Source organism: Astyanax mexicanus, chromosome 8, assembly GCF_023375975.1.
Source record: "Astyanax mexicanus isolate ESR-SI-001 chromosome 8, AstMex3_surface, whole genome shotgun sequence".
Classification (NCBI taxonomy): Eukaryota; Metazoa; Chordata; class Actinopteri; order Characiformes; family Acestrorhamphidae; genus Astyanax; species Astyanax mexicanus.
This window is the reverse complement of record NC_064415.1, coordinates 1,830,764-1,847,738: the sequence shown is the minus strand read 5'-3', so window position 1 is coordinate 1,847,738 and position 16,975 is coordinate 1,830,764. Positions and strand designations below refer to the sequence as shown.

The 16,975-nt window shown below is 35.3% G+C and overlaps 1 protein-coding gene across 2 annotated transcripts; it reads right to left on the bottom strand.

Moving 5' to 3' along the window:
• Positions 1–2,824: 2,824 nt before the first annotated feature.
• On the bottom strand, positions 2,825–16,348 carry LOC103026283 (E3 ubiquitin-protein ligase TRIM69-like). Of its 2 annotated transcripts, XM_049482675.1 has the most exons (9): positions 16,077–16,348; positions 13,945–14,501; positions 13,736–13,831; positions 13,389–13,622; positions 13,146–13,293; positions 13,022–13,048; positions 10,672–10,782; positions 9,351–9,380; positions 2,825–4,624 (listed from the first exon to the last, which is right to left on the bottom strand). In XM_049482675.1, the coding sequence occupies exons 2-9, from the start codon at positions 14,497–14,499 to the stop codon at positions 4,083–4,085; spliced, it is 1,743 nt and encodes a 580-aa protein (XP_049338632.1). In that variant the 5' UTR covers positions 14,500–14,501; positions 16,077–16,348; the 3' UTR covers positions 2,825–4,082. The 2 variants fall into 2 exon arrangements, with proteins under 2 accessions (XP_049338632.1, XP_049338633.1); XM_049482676.1 differs by lacking the exon at positions 16,077–16,348 and having other exon boundaries at positions 13,945–14,640.
• Between the last annotated feature and the right edge of the window lie 627 nt (positions 16,349–16,975).

The window sequence follows — 16,975 nt, the reverse complement described above, 5'->3', positions numbered from 1 at the left end:
TAAAACAAGTGAGAGACTCCAAGAGTGGAGCTGCGATTGGTCAGTAAAATGTGTTGTGAGTGGTTAGAGGACTTATTTGTATATTGCAGACTTCTGACAAAAGCATCACAAAAGGATAAAAAGGTTGTAAAAATGATCGATACTTAATATATTGTGCAGTTTTAGTCTTTGGCTGCGTCTGAAACGCAAGAAATGTTGACTTGCTTCCTAAACAGCAATCTGTGCACTGCACGTTTGTTATTATCTGGGTAATAAATCTGGTTAAACTGCACCTGAACAGCCATTTAGCTCAAATATAAGGAGGGCATTTGATAGTATCCAAGGATTAAGGTTTAAAGGGCATTTCTGATAATTTTATGAAAATATTTAAAGGAATAATTAGAAATTGGTTAATTTATTTAAACAAAAAATATTTAAATACAAGCTTTACTTTAGCTGGGGGATACATTGAGGTAACCCTCATTACCAATGCAGTCAAGCATTTACAACTTAAAGGCCTGAAAAAATCTAATTTAAATCAGCTGTTTCATCAGGTTAAACCAAAAAAGGAACTTTATAAACAAAACAATTAAGATTTAATTAAGGATAAGTGGACAGGCTAAAATATAAAACAGTCAAATAAAAAGATACATTATTAGAATAATGAAAAATAATAGGAGACTAACAAAAATAAGTAGCTAAAAATAACACTGAAATTATAAAGAAAGTAAATGTTAGAAATAAAATAAAAAGTTAGAACAGGAAATAAAATAAATAGTACGAGGAAATAAAAATTATTCAAAAGGACGATTTATAAATTGTAAAAAAAAAATCTTTTAAAGTGAAGGTTAAAATTCCTCTATATGTATAATATATATTTGTATTAACTGTATAGTTACACTTGTTATACTCATTTTGAACAGCTCAAATTTAAAATATATGTTTAGATAATTAAACTTGGATTTAGACATGATTTGGTATCTTCCCGTCTCAGGATCCTGCCTAAGTAGGGAGCCTTTCTTCCGTTTGAGACGCAGCCCTTGTTTGGGTCAGAACAGGCCAGACTGCAGTCAGAATCCGTCAGAACCGGTTCCAGCCTCTCTCTCTCTATATATACACTCTCTACACCCTGCAGTTAATGCTGATATATACTGTACACGACAGAAACCGAACCCGAGCGCTGCGTCCGGATCTGAACTGTGTTAATAACCCGGATCCTTTTTTTGTAGTTCTTTTGTAGCGTGTTCACACGCGTGTGAGTGGGTGGAGTAGTAGAAGTAGTGATGTGCTGTTCGTGTTTTCACGCTCGTTTTACGATGGTGAAGAAGAAGAGCGTAGCGCTGCGTCCGGATCTCCGGAGGACTCGTGCACACAGGTCACTGTTCTGATCACAATCACACTTTTACTGATACTGTAATTTCTTTAATTTTGCTTCGTTTCTTGTTTATTATTTTTGTTGTAAATGAAAACGCTGAGGAAAGCGTTCTGCACTTAACCCGTGCGTGTGGACGAAAAAACACACCCATAACTGTATAGGTTTGTTCTAATGGTTTGATCTGTTCAATAAAATTTTAACATTCTTCATGAAGCTTCTCTCCGATTCTTTATTTAATCATTAAAGGAGCTCTGTGTGAATTGTATGGGTAGATTGCGCTATAGAGCACACAGTAAGACTATAGCCTTACATTTATTTGAATAAAGCTGAATACATTGTACTACACACATGTAATTTCCGTTATATTTCACTTACATTTGATGGAATTTGATAATTGATGTTAAAACTATAATTAGGTGATTTTGTTGAAAAATAAAAAGTGAATTTTTAGCCTATTTAAATTAAACTAGACACAATGCACTATGCCAGGTAATATTTTTTAACAATTTTGAGGTTTATTTAAAAAGGACAAAATTGCCTAAACTACCACAAAATTAGGGGTGTCACGATTCTCTAAATCCTCGATTCAATTTTGTTTCTGATTTTAGGGTCACGATTTGATTCTCGATTTTTTTTTTACAGCAGAGAGGACTATGCCAGTTTTAGATTAGTCTATGGTCAGTCATTGGTTTGATTCATCAAAAAAATAAAAAAAGTATTTTTTCGATGCACATTTTAATAAAACTGGATAAAAGTTATGTTTAATGGAATATAAAAGTCCCAAATTACACCAAAAGGGAAGACTGAAGCCTTCTATAATTAAAAAGAAACTGGATAAAATGCAACACGTAAAGGCTATTTTACCTTTTGGGGTAATTTGCCTAAATAATCTCTTATATAATTTGCCTATTTTTGGTGAAAAAAATATATATATACTGCATATTTGAATAAAACCAGACATGCCGCACTATGCCCAGATAATTTCCAACATTTTTGAGTTAAAAAATAAGAGTCTGAAAAAAATTAATTAAGGTTTTGGAGGGTCTAGTTAAAGTCTGATTGAGATGTTGTGGATGATCTTAACCAGTTTTAGACGTTTATGCTGGAAAATCCTCCAATGTGTCTGAATTAAAACCGTAATTCTGTAAAGAAGAGTGGAACTAAATTCCTCCACAAAGACTCGTATCTTGAGTCAATCAAGTTGAGGTCAATTTTAAAGTTTTCAGTTGACGTTTTTGGCAATTTTTGTATTTTAATGTAAAGTGTGCAGTTATTGAAAGGTTTAACTGGAACTAGGGGTGGGCGATATGGCTCTAAAATAATATCACGATATTTCATGGTATTTTCATGATAGCGATACTTTTGGCGATATGACAAAACACTGAATTAGAAAAATTATTTAGAATTTTATTATTGCAAGCAATATGATATGGTTAACAGATATTAATAAATAAATAAATATATATATATATATATATATATATTAGATTTGTTACAGAGGTCAATGATCCAGAATGTCGTAATGCACTCCAAATCTCTCCATATATCCAGGATAAAAGTAAAAAAAATGATACTGGACAGATATAATCTGTCTTTAGCATATATATATTGGGAAAATGTGAAAAGTGTGAATTTTTATTTTTGATAAAACAGCAAAAAATTAGAACTCTGATGTGATAATTGGGGTGCGTGATATGGCACCATATTTCAGGGTATAATATCGTTCACGATATAAAATTTTTTGGCGATATTATCACGTACGATACAATATGGCACACTCTTAACTGGAACTAGGGGTGTATCGCCATATCGTATCGTACGTGATAATCTCGCAAAAAAAATGAGAATATCGTGAACGATATTATATTGAAATATGGTGCAATATCACGATATCTAATCGATATCAATTATCACATCAGGAGTACTGTTTTTTTGCTGTTTTTATCAGAAGAAAAAATTACACTGTTCTCATTTCCTATTATATATCTACTAGAGACTATAGATTATATCTGTCCAGTATCATTTATTTTATATTAATTTGGAGTGCATTATTATTATTATTATTATCATGACATTCTGGATCATTGACTTCTGTTACAAATCTGATAAAATTATTTTTTTTATTAATATCTCACTTAGCCATATCATATTGCATGCAATAATAAAACTCTAAATAATTTTTCTAATTCAGCGTTTTGTCATATCACCAAAAGTATCGTTATCGTGAAAATACCATGAAATATCGTGATATTATTTTAGAGCCATATCGCCCACCCCTAACTGGAACATCATAAAATCGATGTTACGTCATTTTTAGCACTTACTTTCATTACATTACATTACATTTGGCAGACGCTTTTGTCCAAAGCGACTTACAATAGTCAAGTACAATGTAAAATAAGTTTAAAGGTAAAACATCTTTGGATAGGGATAAAAGGAGGAGAAAGGGGAATAATAGGATAGAGGAGTGAAGGAGGGGAAGAAGGAAATGGGGTTAGAAGTAGTTAGTGTGTTAGAGGTGTTAGGAGAGTAAGTGCTCTTTGAAGAGCTCTGTCTTCAGGAGTTTATTAAAGATAGTGAGAGATTCTCCTGATCTGGTAGTAGAAGGTAGTTAGTTAGAGGTGTTAGGAGAGTAAGAGCTCTTTGAAGAGCTCTGTCTTCAGGAGTTTCTTTCAAAGTAAATCTGAATTTCAAAGTAAAAGTACCCAGCAGATAATTTCGTTAAGTATTAAATGCGACGTCTGAAGGTACAGATGGTCATTGGTCTCGAGCTTTCCCCTTTGTTGCAGGGAAAGAAAAACGGATAGATTTTCTCAGTGAAAGACTGACCAGTGAAAGAGTAGATATGAGAGCTGGTCTCAACATCATAGAAGGAGACCAGGCCCTCCTCATAATCCACAAACACCCCCACCTTCTGGAGAACCTGATTTAAGGAGAGGAGGACAGGAGGAGAATCAAGAGCCAGATATTTAGTCGTATTCCTGAGATGAATAGTCCAGAATCCATCATCAGGACTGACTGAGATCATCCCCTTCCTGTTAACGGACTCTCTGGCCAATCCCAGAACCCAGGAGGATTTATCTCGGACCTGAACCTCGTAATAAAACCTTCCGGAAGAAAACCCCTCCTTTCCCAGGACACAGGCCGTCGTGTCGAACCTCTCCGGGATATTGGGAACGTTCTGAGGTGTTAACCCGTGCCATACCTGCTTCCTATCTGCAGAAAGGATGAGTTTCGCGTAGGCTGTGTTCGGGTCCAGGGTCACGTCCACTGTGAGAGAAAACAAAACTCATTGTAAAGAATAAAACTGGAAATTTCTTATAATAACACAACGATAATAACGCTGGATCTCAGGGCGTTTTCACACCTGTAGTTGGTTTCTCTGGTCCGAATCAGTTAATCAGAGTTCGTTTACTTGGAGCGTTTTCTCCCTCTGTTCGGTCTGGTTTCACACGGGCATAAATGTAAACGCACCAAAATGCACATCAATAAACCACGCAAGCAGCCTGTGTCCTCTGATTGGTCAGAGCTGTCTGACACGGGAGTACATTAAATATAAATATACGAAAAAATAAATACAGCGAGAAGATTTTGTGTTCCAGCGCAAATATCTGTGCTTTAACACTGAACGCTGAAACACTGCGCTTTCAAACACAGTGTTGTGACCTCCGCATAAGGGGAGCACCATAGAAAATAGAATAAAGAAGGTCTCCTGCTTCCTAACACTGACAGCTAACACGTCAAATCACTTACACGTTACCACGGATATGCCATGAACCCCACATACTACTTTTATAGTGAATTGCCACCGAGATCGCACCGACATAGATTATAAAACAGTAGACCAAATTCCACGTAATTACATAGTCCTTAGAAAAAAAAAATAGTCCTGTTTCAGGCCAAAAGTACCCAAAAAGAAAAAAGAAGAAAACTATGAAAAAAATCCTGAAAAATTTGATCAGTCTTACCAGTAATCCTTAAAAAAGGGGGAAAAAAATCCAAACAAGTCCAAGTCCAAGCAAGCTGTTCCTTAGAATCCAAAATAGATCCCCAGGTTGGAACCTGGTTCAAAAACTCCTCACCCAAGCAGAAAACAAACATGTATCTCGGGCTATGAGTTATAAGGAACATCCAGAGCCAGGCTGGAACACCTGTAGAAGCTCCTCCACTGCTCTACCTGAAGGCACTATTCCACTTCCTTTTCTACAGGAAATGTACCCATTCCGATTGTTGCACCCTAGTGGATGCTACAAAAATGAATTTTTTTTTTTTTTTAAGGTGTATAAGACCATGTCTGTTACAGTGTTTCTGCGTGCAGCGCAGATTTATACATAGTAAACAGAGTCACGCGGCTGTGAGCAGTGAATGCAGCGCAGATGCAGCGCGTGCACGGACACAGTGTTGATGTTCACAGCTGTGGTAATTAGCGTTATCTGGATAATATATCAGTTTAAACTGTGCTTGCTTTATCAGCAGTTTAGCTCGAATAAATGGCTTATATTTAATAACTGGATCCGATCGAGACCGGATCACGTTCTCACCACAAGTGAACCGCTCCAGAGTTCGTTTGGTACCGGACCGAGATCACCTCCTCTAGCTGGTCTCGGTCCGGTTCTTTTGATTCGCACCCGAGTGCGATTACTGTTTTCACACCTGCTCAATCGAACCGCACTAAAGTTACAAACGGACCAGAGTTCTTTTCAACCGGACCAAACAGTGCTGGTGTGAAAACGCCCTCAGTCTCCTACAATAAGATCCATCAATATACTTAAAAATGTTCTACATTTCTGTATAAATCATCAGATTTTCACAGAAGTTCTAAAAGTACATAAAGAGAATCCAGTTAAACAACAAATGAAACAAAAACATCAAACTAGCTAATTTATTTATTAAGAAAAATCTTAATCCAATATTACACATCTGTGAGTATAAAAGTATGTAAACCTCTAGTATAAGCAGTTAGTTTAAAGGTGAAATTTAGAGTCAGGTGTTAAAGAACAGAAATTATATTATATGTTTTGTTCTGGGTCAATTTGACCTGTTTTAAAGTTTGAAGATTCAGGAAAAATAGTTAAAAGTATTTTTTCAGTATGAAACTTCTTCTGCTTGCCTTAATTAATTAGACTAATCAACATATAATATGAAAATGGTTCTTTTCAAATATTTACAACAACCATCCCCTGCAAAAACTAAAACTAAATCAAATTGTTATGAAAAGTGTCATGTTTTTGTTGTTTTATATGTTGGTCTTTTAAAAGTAATAAAGAAATGAAACATTAAGAAACATTAAAAAGTTTAAACATGTATTTTTTAAATGAAAACGAGTGAATTATCCTGATTAAAGCATTAACTTTTAATATTTAATTAAATAAATAAATAAATAATTTAATTTGAAAGGAAACTATGGTGTATTTGCATTTAAAGTGTGATAAATAAATGACTTTTGAATGCATTTACTGTGGTCCGTTTCAGCCTCATTATGGAACATTTTTCACAGCACTCATAATAAACTAAAAGTAATTTTATGTGTATTTATATCATTATCTGCAGTTTTATATCAGTTCTATATCGGAATCGGGTCGGAGCTGAAAAAAAGTGTATTTTCTCATCACTAGTTTTTTAGTGGACAGATAAGACCAGAATATAACTTTTTAGTTTCAATTAAAATTGTTATGTCTGGAAAATGAAGAAAAAAAAAAACTGCATTCCAGTAAAAGAACATTATCCCAACTGTGAAACGTGGTGGTGGTAGTCATCCTGGCCTTCCTGGTCTGGGCCAGGCCGCTTACCTTCACTGATATAGTTCAGAATTTATAGTTCTATAAGAGAATTCTAAAGGAAAATACCAGAACATCTGACCAAGAACTGAATCTCAAAAGAAGGTGGATCATGCAACAGGACAATGACCCAAAGCACACAAAGTCTATCTAATAAAGATTGAATGAAAATAATAAAAGGTAATGTTTTGGAATGTGGAAAAGTCAAAGTACTGATGTTGATCTAAAATGGAAATGTTGTGGGTGGGGCTAAAGTGATCAGTTAATGTGAAGAAACTACATTAACCACAAACAAGCTGTTTTTTTAGAGAGGAATGGGCTAAAGGTGTTCAGGACTGATTTACAGTTACCGAAAACGTTTAGTTATAGCAGTTATTGTTGAAAAGGAGGAAAATAAAAAAAATCACACCAGATACTGAAAACAAACTTTTACATATTTCTACATTCAGAAATATGTAATATTGGATCATTTTTCTAGGGCTGGCCCGAATAGCGTTTTTTGAGCTCCGGATATTCGGCACTGATTCGAAGCGAATATTCGAATATTCGTTTTTAAAAAAAGAGGTAAAAAAAATAAATAAAAAAAAGCAAATCACGGCCCCTTTAATCCACTGAAAAATGTTCAATTTGCTCTGACCGACGAGACATATTCACCCCGGATTTTTGGTGTTTTTATCCCCCATATTTTTTCTGTGTTTTTAGCCCAGATTTCTTTGTGTTTTCATCCCGGAATTTCTGCTGCCCCACACGCGGCTTATCCGCTGCGTAAGCAGGCTAGGAGGCTGCTGCTGCACGGTTTCTCCGCTGCGCAAGCCAGCCCAGTAAATTGCTGTTTGTGTTTTCACACTTAGGCTATTTGCAAAAAAAACGTTTGTTCAGGAAGTATTTTATATTCTTAAACATTGTTAATTATATTAGAGGACAGTCATTGTAAACTGTACTTGGTCTATTTCGGTTTAAGGATTGTGCAGGGCATATTACTGATTTTGTATTTTTGCACTTGGGCTATAAGCTCAATATTAAATATTTCGTTTGTTTAGAAATTATTTTATATTTTTAAACCATGTTAAATTATATTAGAGTAGAGGAAAGTCATTGTTAATGACGTTATTGTACTTGGTCTATTTCGGTTTAAGGATTGTGCAGGGCATAGCCGTATTACTGATTTTGTATTTTTGCACTTGGGCTATAAGCTCAATATTAAATATTTTGTTTGCTTAGAAATTATTTTATATTTTTAAACCATTTTAAATTATATTAGATAAGAGGAAATTCGTTCAGACATCATTTTTGTAGGCCAGGCTTTTGTAACCGATTTAGCCCCTACTGTTGCCACATTACCCCTTACGTTTTATTATATAAATCAGTTTCGAAGAGCCTGCATTTTTTTTATCATGTATAATAGAGGTCTGCGCGAGACTGATTTTTAAACCCACTCTTCCGCGTTTCTGTCTCGTTACCGCTCCGCAAAAAAATTGCTTCTTTTAATCCCGCGCCCGCCCGCCACATAGTGCGGTCCCGTTCCTTACCCCAGTCCAAACACCATCGGTGTGTGCGTGTGTGTGTCGGTCCATCCTGCGCGTTGAGAGTTTTCTTTAGGTTTTTTTTTTTTTTTACAATTATTACAGTTTTCTTAACTATTTATTAATTTGCTCCCGCATCGTCTGGATTAAACTCCCGCTCCAGCCAATAACAGTTCAGTTCTGTCCCGCGCGCAAGATATTCTGATGGGACCCGCTAAAACAGAAGTGGTTAGAGTGAGGTGGAGCTCTGGAAAGGAGAAAAAAAACGAATATCCGAATACCAAAATTAAAAACCGAATACCTACTCAACGAACGAATATCCGAATACCCGAATATTCGGGTCCAGCCCTACATTTTTCTCAATAAATAAATAAGCAAGTATTTTTTTTATCTACTTTTAGGACTTACGTTAAAATCTGATGATGTTTTAGGACATATTTCTGCATAAATATAGAAAATTCTAAAGGGTTCACAAACTGCACCACTGTACATTGTGAGGTGTTATCTAGTGAGTGAGGTTGACTGAACACTGGCCACTGTGGCCACCAGTAGATAATCCAGACTGCATTTACTTTAAACGCGATACAGAATAATGTGAATGGAACCACAGTATCCAGGTTTTTCTACAGTCACTGGATTAAATTTCAGAAATGAATAACTGATTCAGATCAATAGAAGATAAATCTGTAATATTACCTGCATACTGTCTCTGCAGTTCTCCCAGACCTGTTAAAATAATCAGAAGAATTAAAACCACAGTTAATCTACAGCTCTGAAAAAAATGAGAGCACTTCAGTTTCTGAATCAGTTTCTCTGATTGTGCTATTTATAGGTTTATGTTTGAGTAAAATGAACATTGTTGTTTTATTCTATAAACTACAAACAACATTTCTCCCAAATTCCAAATAAAAATATTCTCATTTAGAGCATTTATTTACAGAAAATGAGAAATGACTGAAATAACAAAAAAGATGCAGAGCTTTCAGACCTCAAATAATGCAAAGAAAACAAGTTCATATTCATAAAGTTTTAAGAGTTCAGAAATCTATATTTGGTGGAATAACCCTGGTTGGTCTTTAATCACAGTTTTAATTTCATGCATCTTGGCATCATGTTCTCCTCCACCAGTCTTACACACTGCTTTTGGATAACTTAATGCTGCTTTACTCCTGGTGCAAAAATTCAAGCAGTTCAGTTTGGTGGTTTGATGGTTTGTGATCATCCATCTTCCTCTTGATTATATTCCAGAGGTTTTGTATTTGGCGAAATTAAAGAAACTCTTCATTTTTAAGTGCTGTTTTGAACGTAAACCTTATACCAGATAACTGAATAAAATATATTTTGCACTCCTAATCACTGATTTGAACGATTGATTTTATGTTTTATATTTTGAACAAATAACCTGTGTCTGCAGTGGTGTGTAGTGTAAGCAACTAGTGCTGTGCGATATGAGGATAAATATCGTTTCTACAGTAATTTCATCAATCATTCATGTAAATATATAAAGTAGACTACTCCGTTTATATAAGTGATAATAAAGTAATCTTTGCAAAAAAAAATAAAAAATTCTAAATGTGGTTTTGCGAAACGGCGCTGCTTTACGTTATTTAAGGGACTTGTATTTTGATAACTCAATTTAAATACTGTATAATTAAAAAAAAAAGCTACTGCTTTTACCTCATCTGTTTTTATTTGATAAATATTTATTGCTGCACTAAACGTCACTTTGAAATAAAGTTGGAAATAAAGTAAGCAATGATATGGTCATATTTTTCAAAGAACAATTGAAAACATACTCAAATGTGGAATATCATGATATATATTTCGTTATTGTGATATAAAAAATTCCATATTGTGATATATGATTTTTCCCATATCGCCCAGCACTAGAAGCAACTGATTGGGAAAGACTCAGTAGTTAGTAATTCATAATAAATCTTAATAAACAAAATTAAATTAAATTTTTGGACTGTGGAGAGAGCAAGTGGATTGGTGCCAGTTTAAAAGAGCTACTCACCTTTAGATAAGCTGTTTAAAGCAACTGAGGATCCATAAGAACGTCTAGCAGATGCTGTAGATGATAGAGTGGTGCTGGGTGAAGAGGTGATGCAATTTCTTAGACTGTTTCCTAAAAAGAGAGCGAGAAAAAAACAAAAAAAACAAATAAATAAATACTTCAGAGCAAATTAGAGCATATTTTATGGAATCTTCACCACATTTCATGCTTTTACATTTTTATTAGTGCTCTCTAGCCACTAAAAAAACAATCTAAATCAAATCACAGGCTCTGTGTATCACTTTTTGCTATGAAAGTATTTTAAGTTGTGTTACAGTGACCCCTTCAGTCTGGTAGAGTTAAGTTTCACCATTTTTGCAAACTCTGCTTTCAGCTAATTCATTTGTAAATGGTCTAGAACAGGGATGGGCAACTTCCATGATGGAGAGGGCCACATTTTTTTCAGCATGACCATTGGAGGGCCACATGACCTCGCACTTCAAATAATTGAATATGAAAAACGCTACAAATGATTTTCAATAAGAACAAATTTTATATGAATTTATATCTGTATGTTTACAGCACCAACATTTATCAACAACTATTTTCTGCATATTAATGCCTTTTAATACGGCAAAAGACAAACCGTTTGCTTAAAAAAAGTGCAAAAAGGAAGTCCTTCATATCAAAGAACAAAAAGTTTGCTTAAAAAACTGATTGCAAATACAGTAGTTCCTCTGTGTAAAATAAGTTCATTATAACAAGTCCTTCATAAGCAACAAGGACAAAACATTTGCTTATAAAAGTGCAAAAGGCATTTGAACTCATTTATAACAAAGAACAAAAGATTTAAAAACTGATTGCAAATAGCTCATTCAATAATAGCAGAAAACTAGACCACAGAGGCCCAACATTTATTGAAGCTAATGAGAGAGCTGTGGTTTGGCCTGCTGGCTCACAATGGACTGGATGTCAATGTCAATTTTCGTGGTTGTTTGGCAGCGCCCTCTAGCGGTCAGTAGAATTACGTTGCCCATCCCTGGTCTAGAAACCTGAGATGTGTAACAAGAAAGTACTGAAATACTTAGTACTTGAAATACTTGAAATCTTTGGTATATTAGTTATATTTTCACACAATTATCAGAACTTTCTCCTCATTACATTTTAATAAAAACAGCCTGGTTACTCCTATTTCATTTCAGCTGGTTTTCATTCCAGCTTCTCGTCCTTTAATAAAACCCCCATCCAGATAAAATCAGGACTCTAGGAGGAATATCTTTTTTTTAGACAGATATATTAGTTCAAAATTTCACAGGATGAAATTTGACCCCTTGTCAAACTAATTTTAGCAGAAAAAAAACTGTTTAATTTAGGGGCTCTAACATACACATTTTAAAATTAAAGCTTAAAGACTTTAAAAAGTTTTTTTTTAATCATATTTCACCACTGAAGAATTATTTCAGTAGGGGTGGGCGAAATGGTATAAAATATCACGATATTTCATGGTAATTATGCGATAACAATACTACTGATATGACTAAATATTGAATTTAAAAAAAAATTATTTCAAGAATACACTACTGCACCAAAATGAAAATAAAATGTTATTATTGCATATGACATAATATGGCACACCCCAAAATGAGATATTAAAAAATACAAGAATTTTATCAGATTTGTAACAGATGTCAATGATCCAGAATATCATGATACTAATAATAATAATAATAATAATAATAATAATAATAATAATAATAATAATGCACTCCAAATATCCAGGATTAAAGTAAAATAAATGATACATGACAGATATAATCTGTCTCTAATAGCTATATAACAGGAAATGAGAACAGTGTGAATTTTTCTTTTGATAAAAACAGTAAAAAAAATTAAAAAAAGTAGAAGTAGAAGCCTGATGTGATAATTACGGGTGGGTGATATGGCATCATATTTCAGGGTATAATATTGTTCACCATATTCAAAATATGATATTAATTAATAGTAATATTATCGCGTATTAATAGTAATTATTACACGCCTGTACATTTAGGTATATTTTAGTATGTTCTAATAAAACTTCAAATACTTTTTTTTTAAGTAACAATATTTCACAAAACTCCCCCTTTAGACTTGGGTTTGTAGTTTTGAGGTGGAAATTGGCAAAAACAGGCTTGGAGAATAAATGATTACATATTTTCCCCTCTACATTAATTTTACCTTTAAACTTCAAGCAGTTTTGAAACCAGTACTTTTACTCTTTCACCTAAAGAGTAAAATACTTCTACAGAAGTCCTTTAAAAACTACTATCTTTACTTCTACCTACAGAGTAATGAAGGGGAATACTCGGATGATCAGGAAGAGCCAACATACCTGCATATTGTTGAATTCTCTTCATTTCTGTTTGAAAAAGAATAAAAAAACAATATTTTTTTTTCTGATTAAAATGAAGCACAATAGAGAAGATCTGAGCTGTAACTGATCAGTAGATACTCACTGATCTCAGGAAGCTTCTCCATCTCCTCACTGAGGGCTTCCTGAAGCTGAGACAGAGCTTTCCTCAGAGTCTCCACCCTCAGATGAGTGTTAATCCTGACATCAGTCCAGGTCTTGGTGGGTGGGGGTCTGCAGAGGGAGGGGTAAACCTACAGTACAGCAGGAGAGAGGAGAAACCCCTCAGCATGGGCAGTGCTGTCCTGTGCTGGACTGCATTACTATTGAGGAACAGAGGGACTCTGACCTGTAGGAGGTGGAGGTGGTCCTCAGTGTGGGAGATCTGCTCCAGCTCAGTGTCTCTCCTCTTTAGCTCAGTGATTTCCTGCTCCAGCTCTTTAATCAGCTCTTCAGCCTGCCTCTCTGCTGCTTTCTGCTTCTCCTCCATCACCTCCAGCAGCTCCGCCTGGCTCCTCTCAATGCAGCGCACCAGAGCCCTGAAGACCTCCACACTGTCTGCTTTCTCCTTCTCTGTGTTTTTCTGACCAATCCAGACCAATCACATTCATCACAATCACAAAAGAGTGGAAGTGGCTGAAGGCTGGAATGTTACTGTTGTGATATTAGAAACAGTCCAATAAAACTCAGACTCACCTTATTGAGATCTACAGAGTGATTGATCTCCTCAATCTTCTTCATTCGGACCTGGATCATCTGCTGAACATCTGCCTGTGTCTTCCCCAGCTGAGTCTATGGCCATTAGACACATTATAAGAAAGACGCTCATTAATCTGAGGAATCTGTAGCATAGAAAATAAATGAGGGTTAATTTAAGTGAATAATTCTTTCTCTAAATATCTGACCTTCTTCTCTCCACTCTCCTGCTCTACAGGAACAGTGCTGTGAGTCTTGTGGTCTGTCTCAGTGCAGAACCGACACACACAGGTCTGGTCGTCTCTACAGAACAGCTCCAGGGGTCTCTCATGATTCTGGCAGATGTAGTCCTGCAGGTTCTCCACAGGGTCCATCAGCTTGTGCTTCTTGAGTCTGGGTGCAGTGGCGTGGTTCTCTAAGTGAGACTCACAGTAAGCTGTAGCACAGTCCAGGCACGACTTCACGGCCGGACGTTTCCGTCCAGAGCAGACGTCGCAGGGAACAGCAGGTCTGCTGCAGCTTTGTCTTCTCTGGAAATGATGCACCACCGCTCTGAAGGTCGTGTTGACCTTCAGCTCTGGTTTGGTGGTGTATTTCTCTTTACAGAGAGGACAGTGATGGTCCTTAGAGCTCGTCCAGCATTGTTCAATGCAGGCAGAGCAGAAGTTGTGTCCACATGGGGTGGAGACGGGATCGGTGAGAACGTCCAGGCAGATGGAGCACTGGAGCTCATCTTCCAGGGAGGCGGTGATGGAGTGGTCCATTACTGGAGAAGAAAAAACACACAGAAGAGAACACACTTTTGTTTTAACCCCTCAACATGCAATGATTTTTGTCAATTTTCTGCTTGACATTATACAACTAAATCTCGAGGATTTCTATTCAAGCATTACATATAAAGAGCTTTCATGTTTGATAAAGAACAATAATGAAATGCATAACTGTAATCGTAATAGAAAATATAAAAAAAATATTGAAGTAAATCTGCAACTTTAAAAATATAATGAACAAAATCATAAAATTGCCTTGTTCCTGTACTTCATTTTTAAAATCAATATTTTCCTGAATAGAAATCAAACAGTTCATGTCCGCCAAACCTTTAGTTTTATTATGTTTCTCTAGATTTTATGGCTTTATTGTCTAATCTGCAGAATTTGGGTTGATTCTTGATTTCTGTAACTGATTTAAAAGCATTCAAATTTCCAGAATATAAAATACTGTTATTTTACTGCATTTTAAAGGGTTAAAGGGTTTACCCGAGCCATTTTACCCTATTAAAAAGTTTTAAAAAAACGAGAACAGTAAAATACAGTACCACTCAAACGTTTTGAGGTGATCAAAGTTTTTGAAATTCTTCTTTTCTTCTTAAAGTATTTATTTCTCTACTTATTTGAGTAGTTGTTGCTTCTCATAACCTGGATTAGAACATTACTCAAATATTCACTATTCACTGTATACCTGTAACTCTACCTCTTCACTACTTTACTTTAACTGATGCTCTCAAACACTTTATTAAGAGACCAGAAATTCAAGTAATTAACTCTTGATGAGTTCAGCACAGCTGTTAACTGAAAGCCTGAATTCCAGGAGACTCTACCTCATAAAACTGACTGAGAAAACTGATCTAAGAACGTAAAATATAAAACATATTCTGGTTTAACAATTTTTATTTACGAAATATGTTTTTTTCATGCATAGTTTAAATTAGTTTAGTATTAATCTACAATACAGAACATTTTAAAATAATGAAAAAACAGGTGTGCCCAAACTTTTTCTTCATTTTACCAAATTCGAAACCTCTGGAATATAATCAAGAGGAAGATGGATGATCACAAACCATCAAACCACCAAACTGAACTGCTTTTTTTGCACCAGGAGTAAAGCAGCATAAAGTTATCCAAAAGCAGTGTGTAAGACTGGTGGAGGAGAACATGATGTCATTCCACCAAATATTGATTATTTCTGAACTCTTAAAACTTTATAAATATGAACTTGTTTTCTTTGCATTATTTGAGGTCTGAAAGCTCTGCATCTTTTTTGTTATTTCAGTCATTTCTCATTTTCTGTAAATAAATGCTCTAAATGAGAATATTTGTATTTGGAATTTGGGAGAAATGTTGTCTGTAGTTTATAGAATAAAACAACAATGTTCATTTTACTCAAACATACCAGCACCACTATCATCACCAGCACTGAAACAGCTCCACAGATTTAGTATAAGTACTACCAGCACCACACCAGTACCATACCAAGAACCCAGCTGTGAAAGTTTTAGTAGAGTGTTAAACTTCTGCTGCCTCTAAATATAAAAGTATGATCGTTACCTGGCTGTGAGTCTTACCTCTCTCAGGTTCTCAGGTGAGTCTCTTCCTGGTTCACAGGGCGTGGTTACCTGTTTAAGGTGGAGCGAATCTGGGTCATCAGTTGAGTTTCATTTCTACTGAAAGGCTTCGTCCAAGTCGACATTAGGTAACACTGTAAACGTCATTCCTCTGTACACGCCCACTTTTCCACCGAGCAGAACAGCCCTACCCTACCCTTTACTCCCTAACAGGCCTAAGAGACAGATGCAGTACCTGCTGTTTACTCACACCTGGAAGAAAGGAAACACACCTGCAGATAAAAGAGAGAGAAAGAGAAAAGACGAGCAAAAAGATACAAATATATATATTTATATTAAGATTTTATCTTTATGTTTGTATCTTAAATCCTATACAGACACTACTGGTCAAACAGTGTGATAATCACTAAATAAACACATTGCTGCATTAAAAACTAAAATAAAATACATTTAAATAATATGTCCAGCTTACTCTCTTTACGTGCGACATTCTCTCCTCAGTAATATTAGCTAGCTCTTCACTAACCTTAGTTCTCTCCTCAGTAATATTAGCTAGCTCTGCGTTAACCTTAGTTTTCTCCTTAGTAATATTAGCTAGCTCTGCGCTAACCTTAGTTCTCTCCTCAGTAATATTAGCTAGCTCTCCACTAACCTTAGTTCTCTCCTCAGTAATATTAGCTAGCTCTGCGTTAACCTTAGTTTTCTCCTTAGTAATATTAGCTAGCTCTGCACTAACCTTAGTTTTCTCCTCAGTAATATTAGCTAGCTCTCCAATAACCTTAGTTTTCTCCTCAGTAATATTAGCTAGCTCTGCACTAACCTTAGTTTTCTCCTCAGTAATATTAGCTAGCTCTCCAATAACCTTAGTTTTCTCCTCAGTAATATTAGCTAGCTTGCCG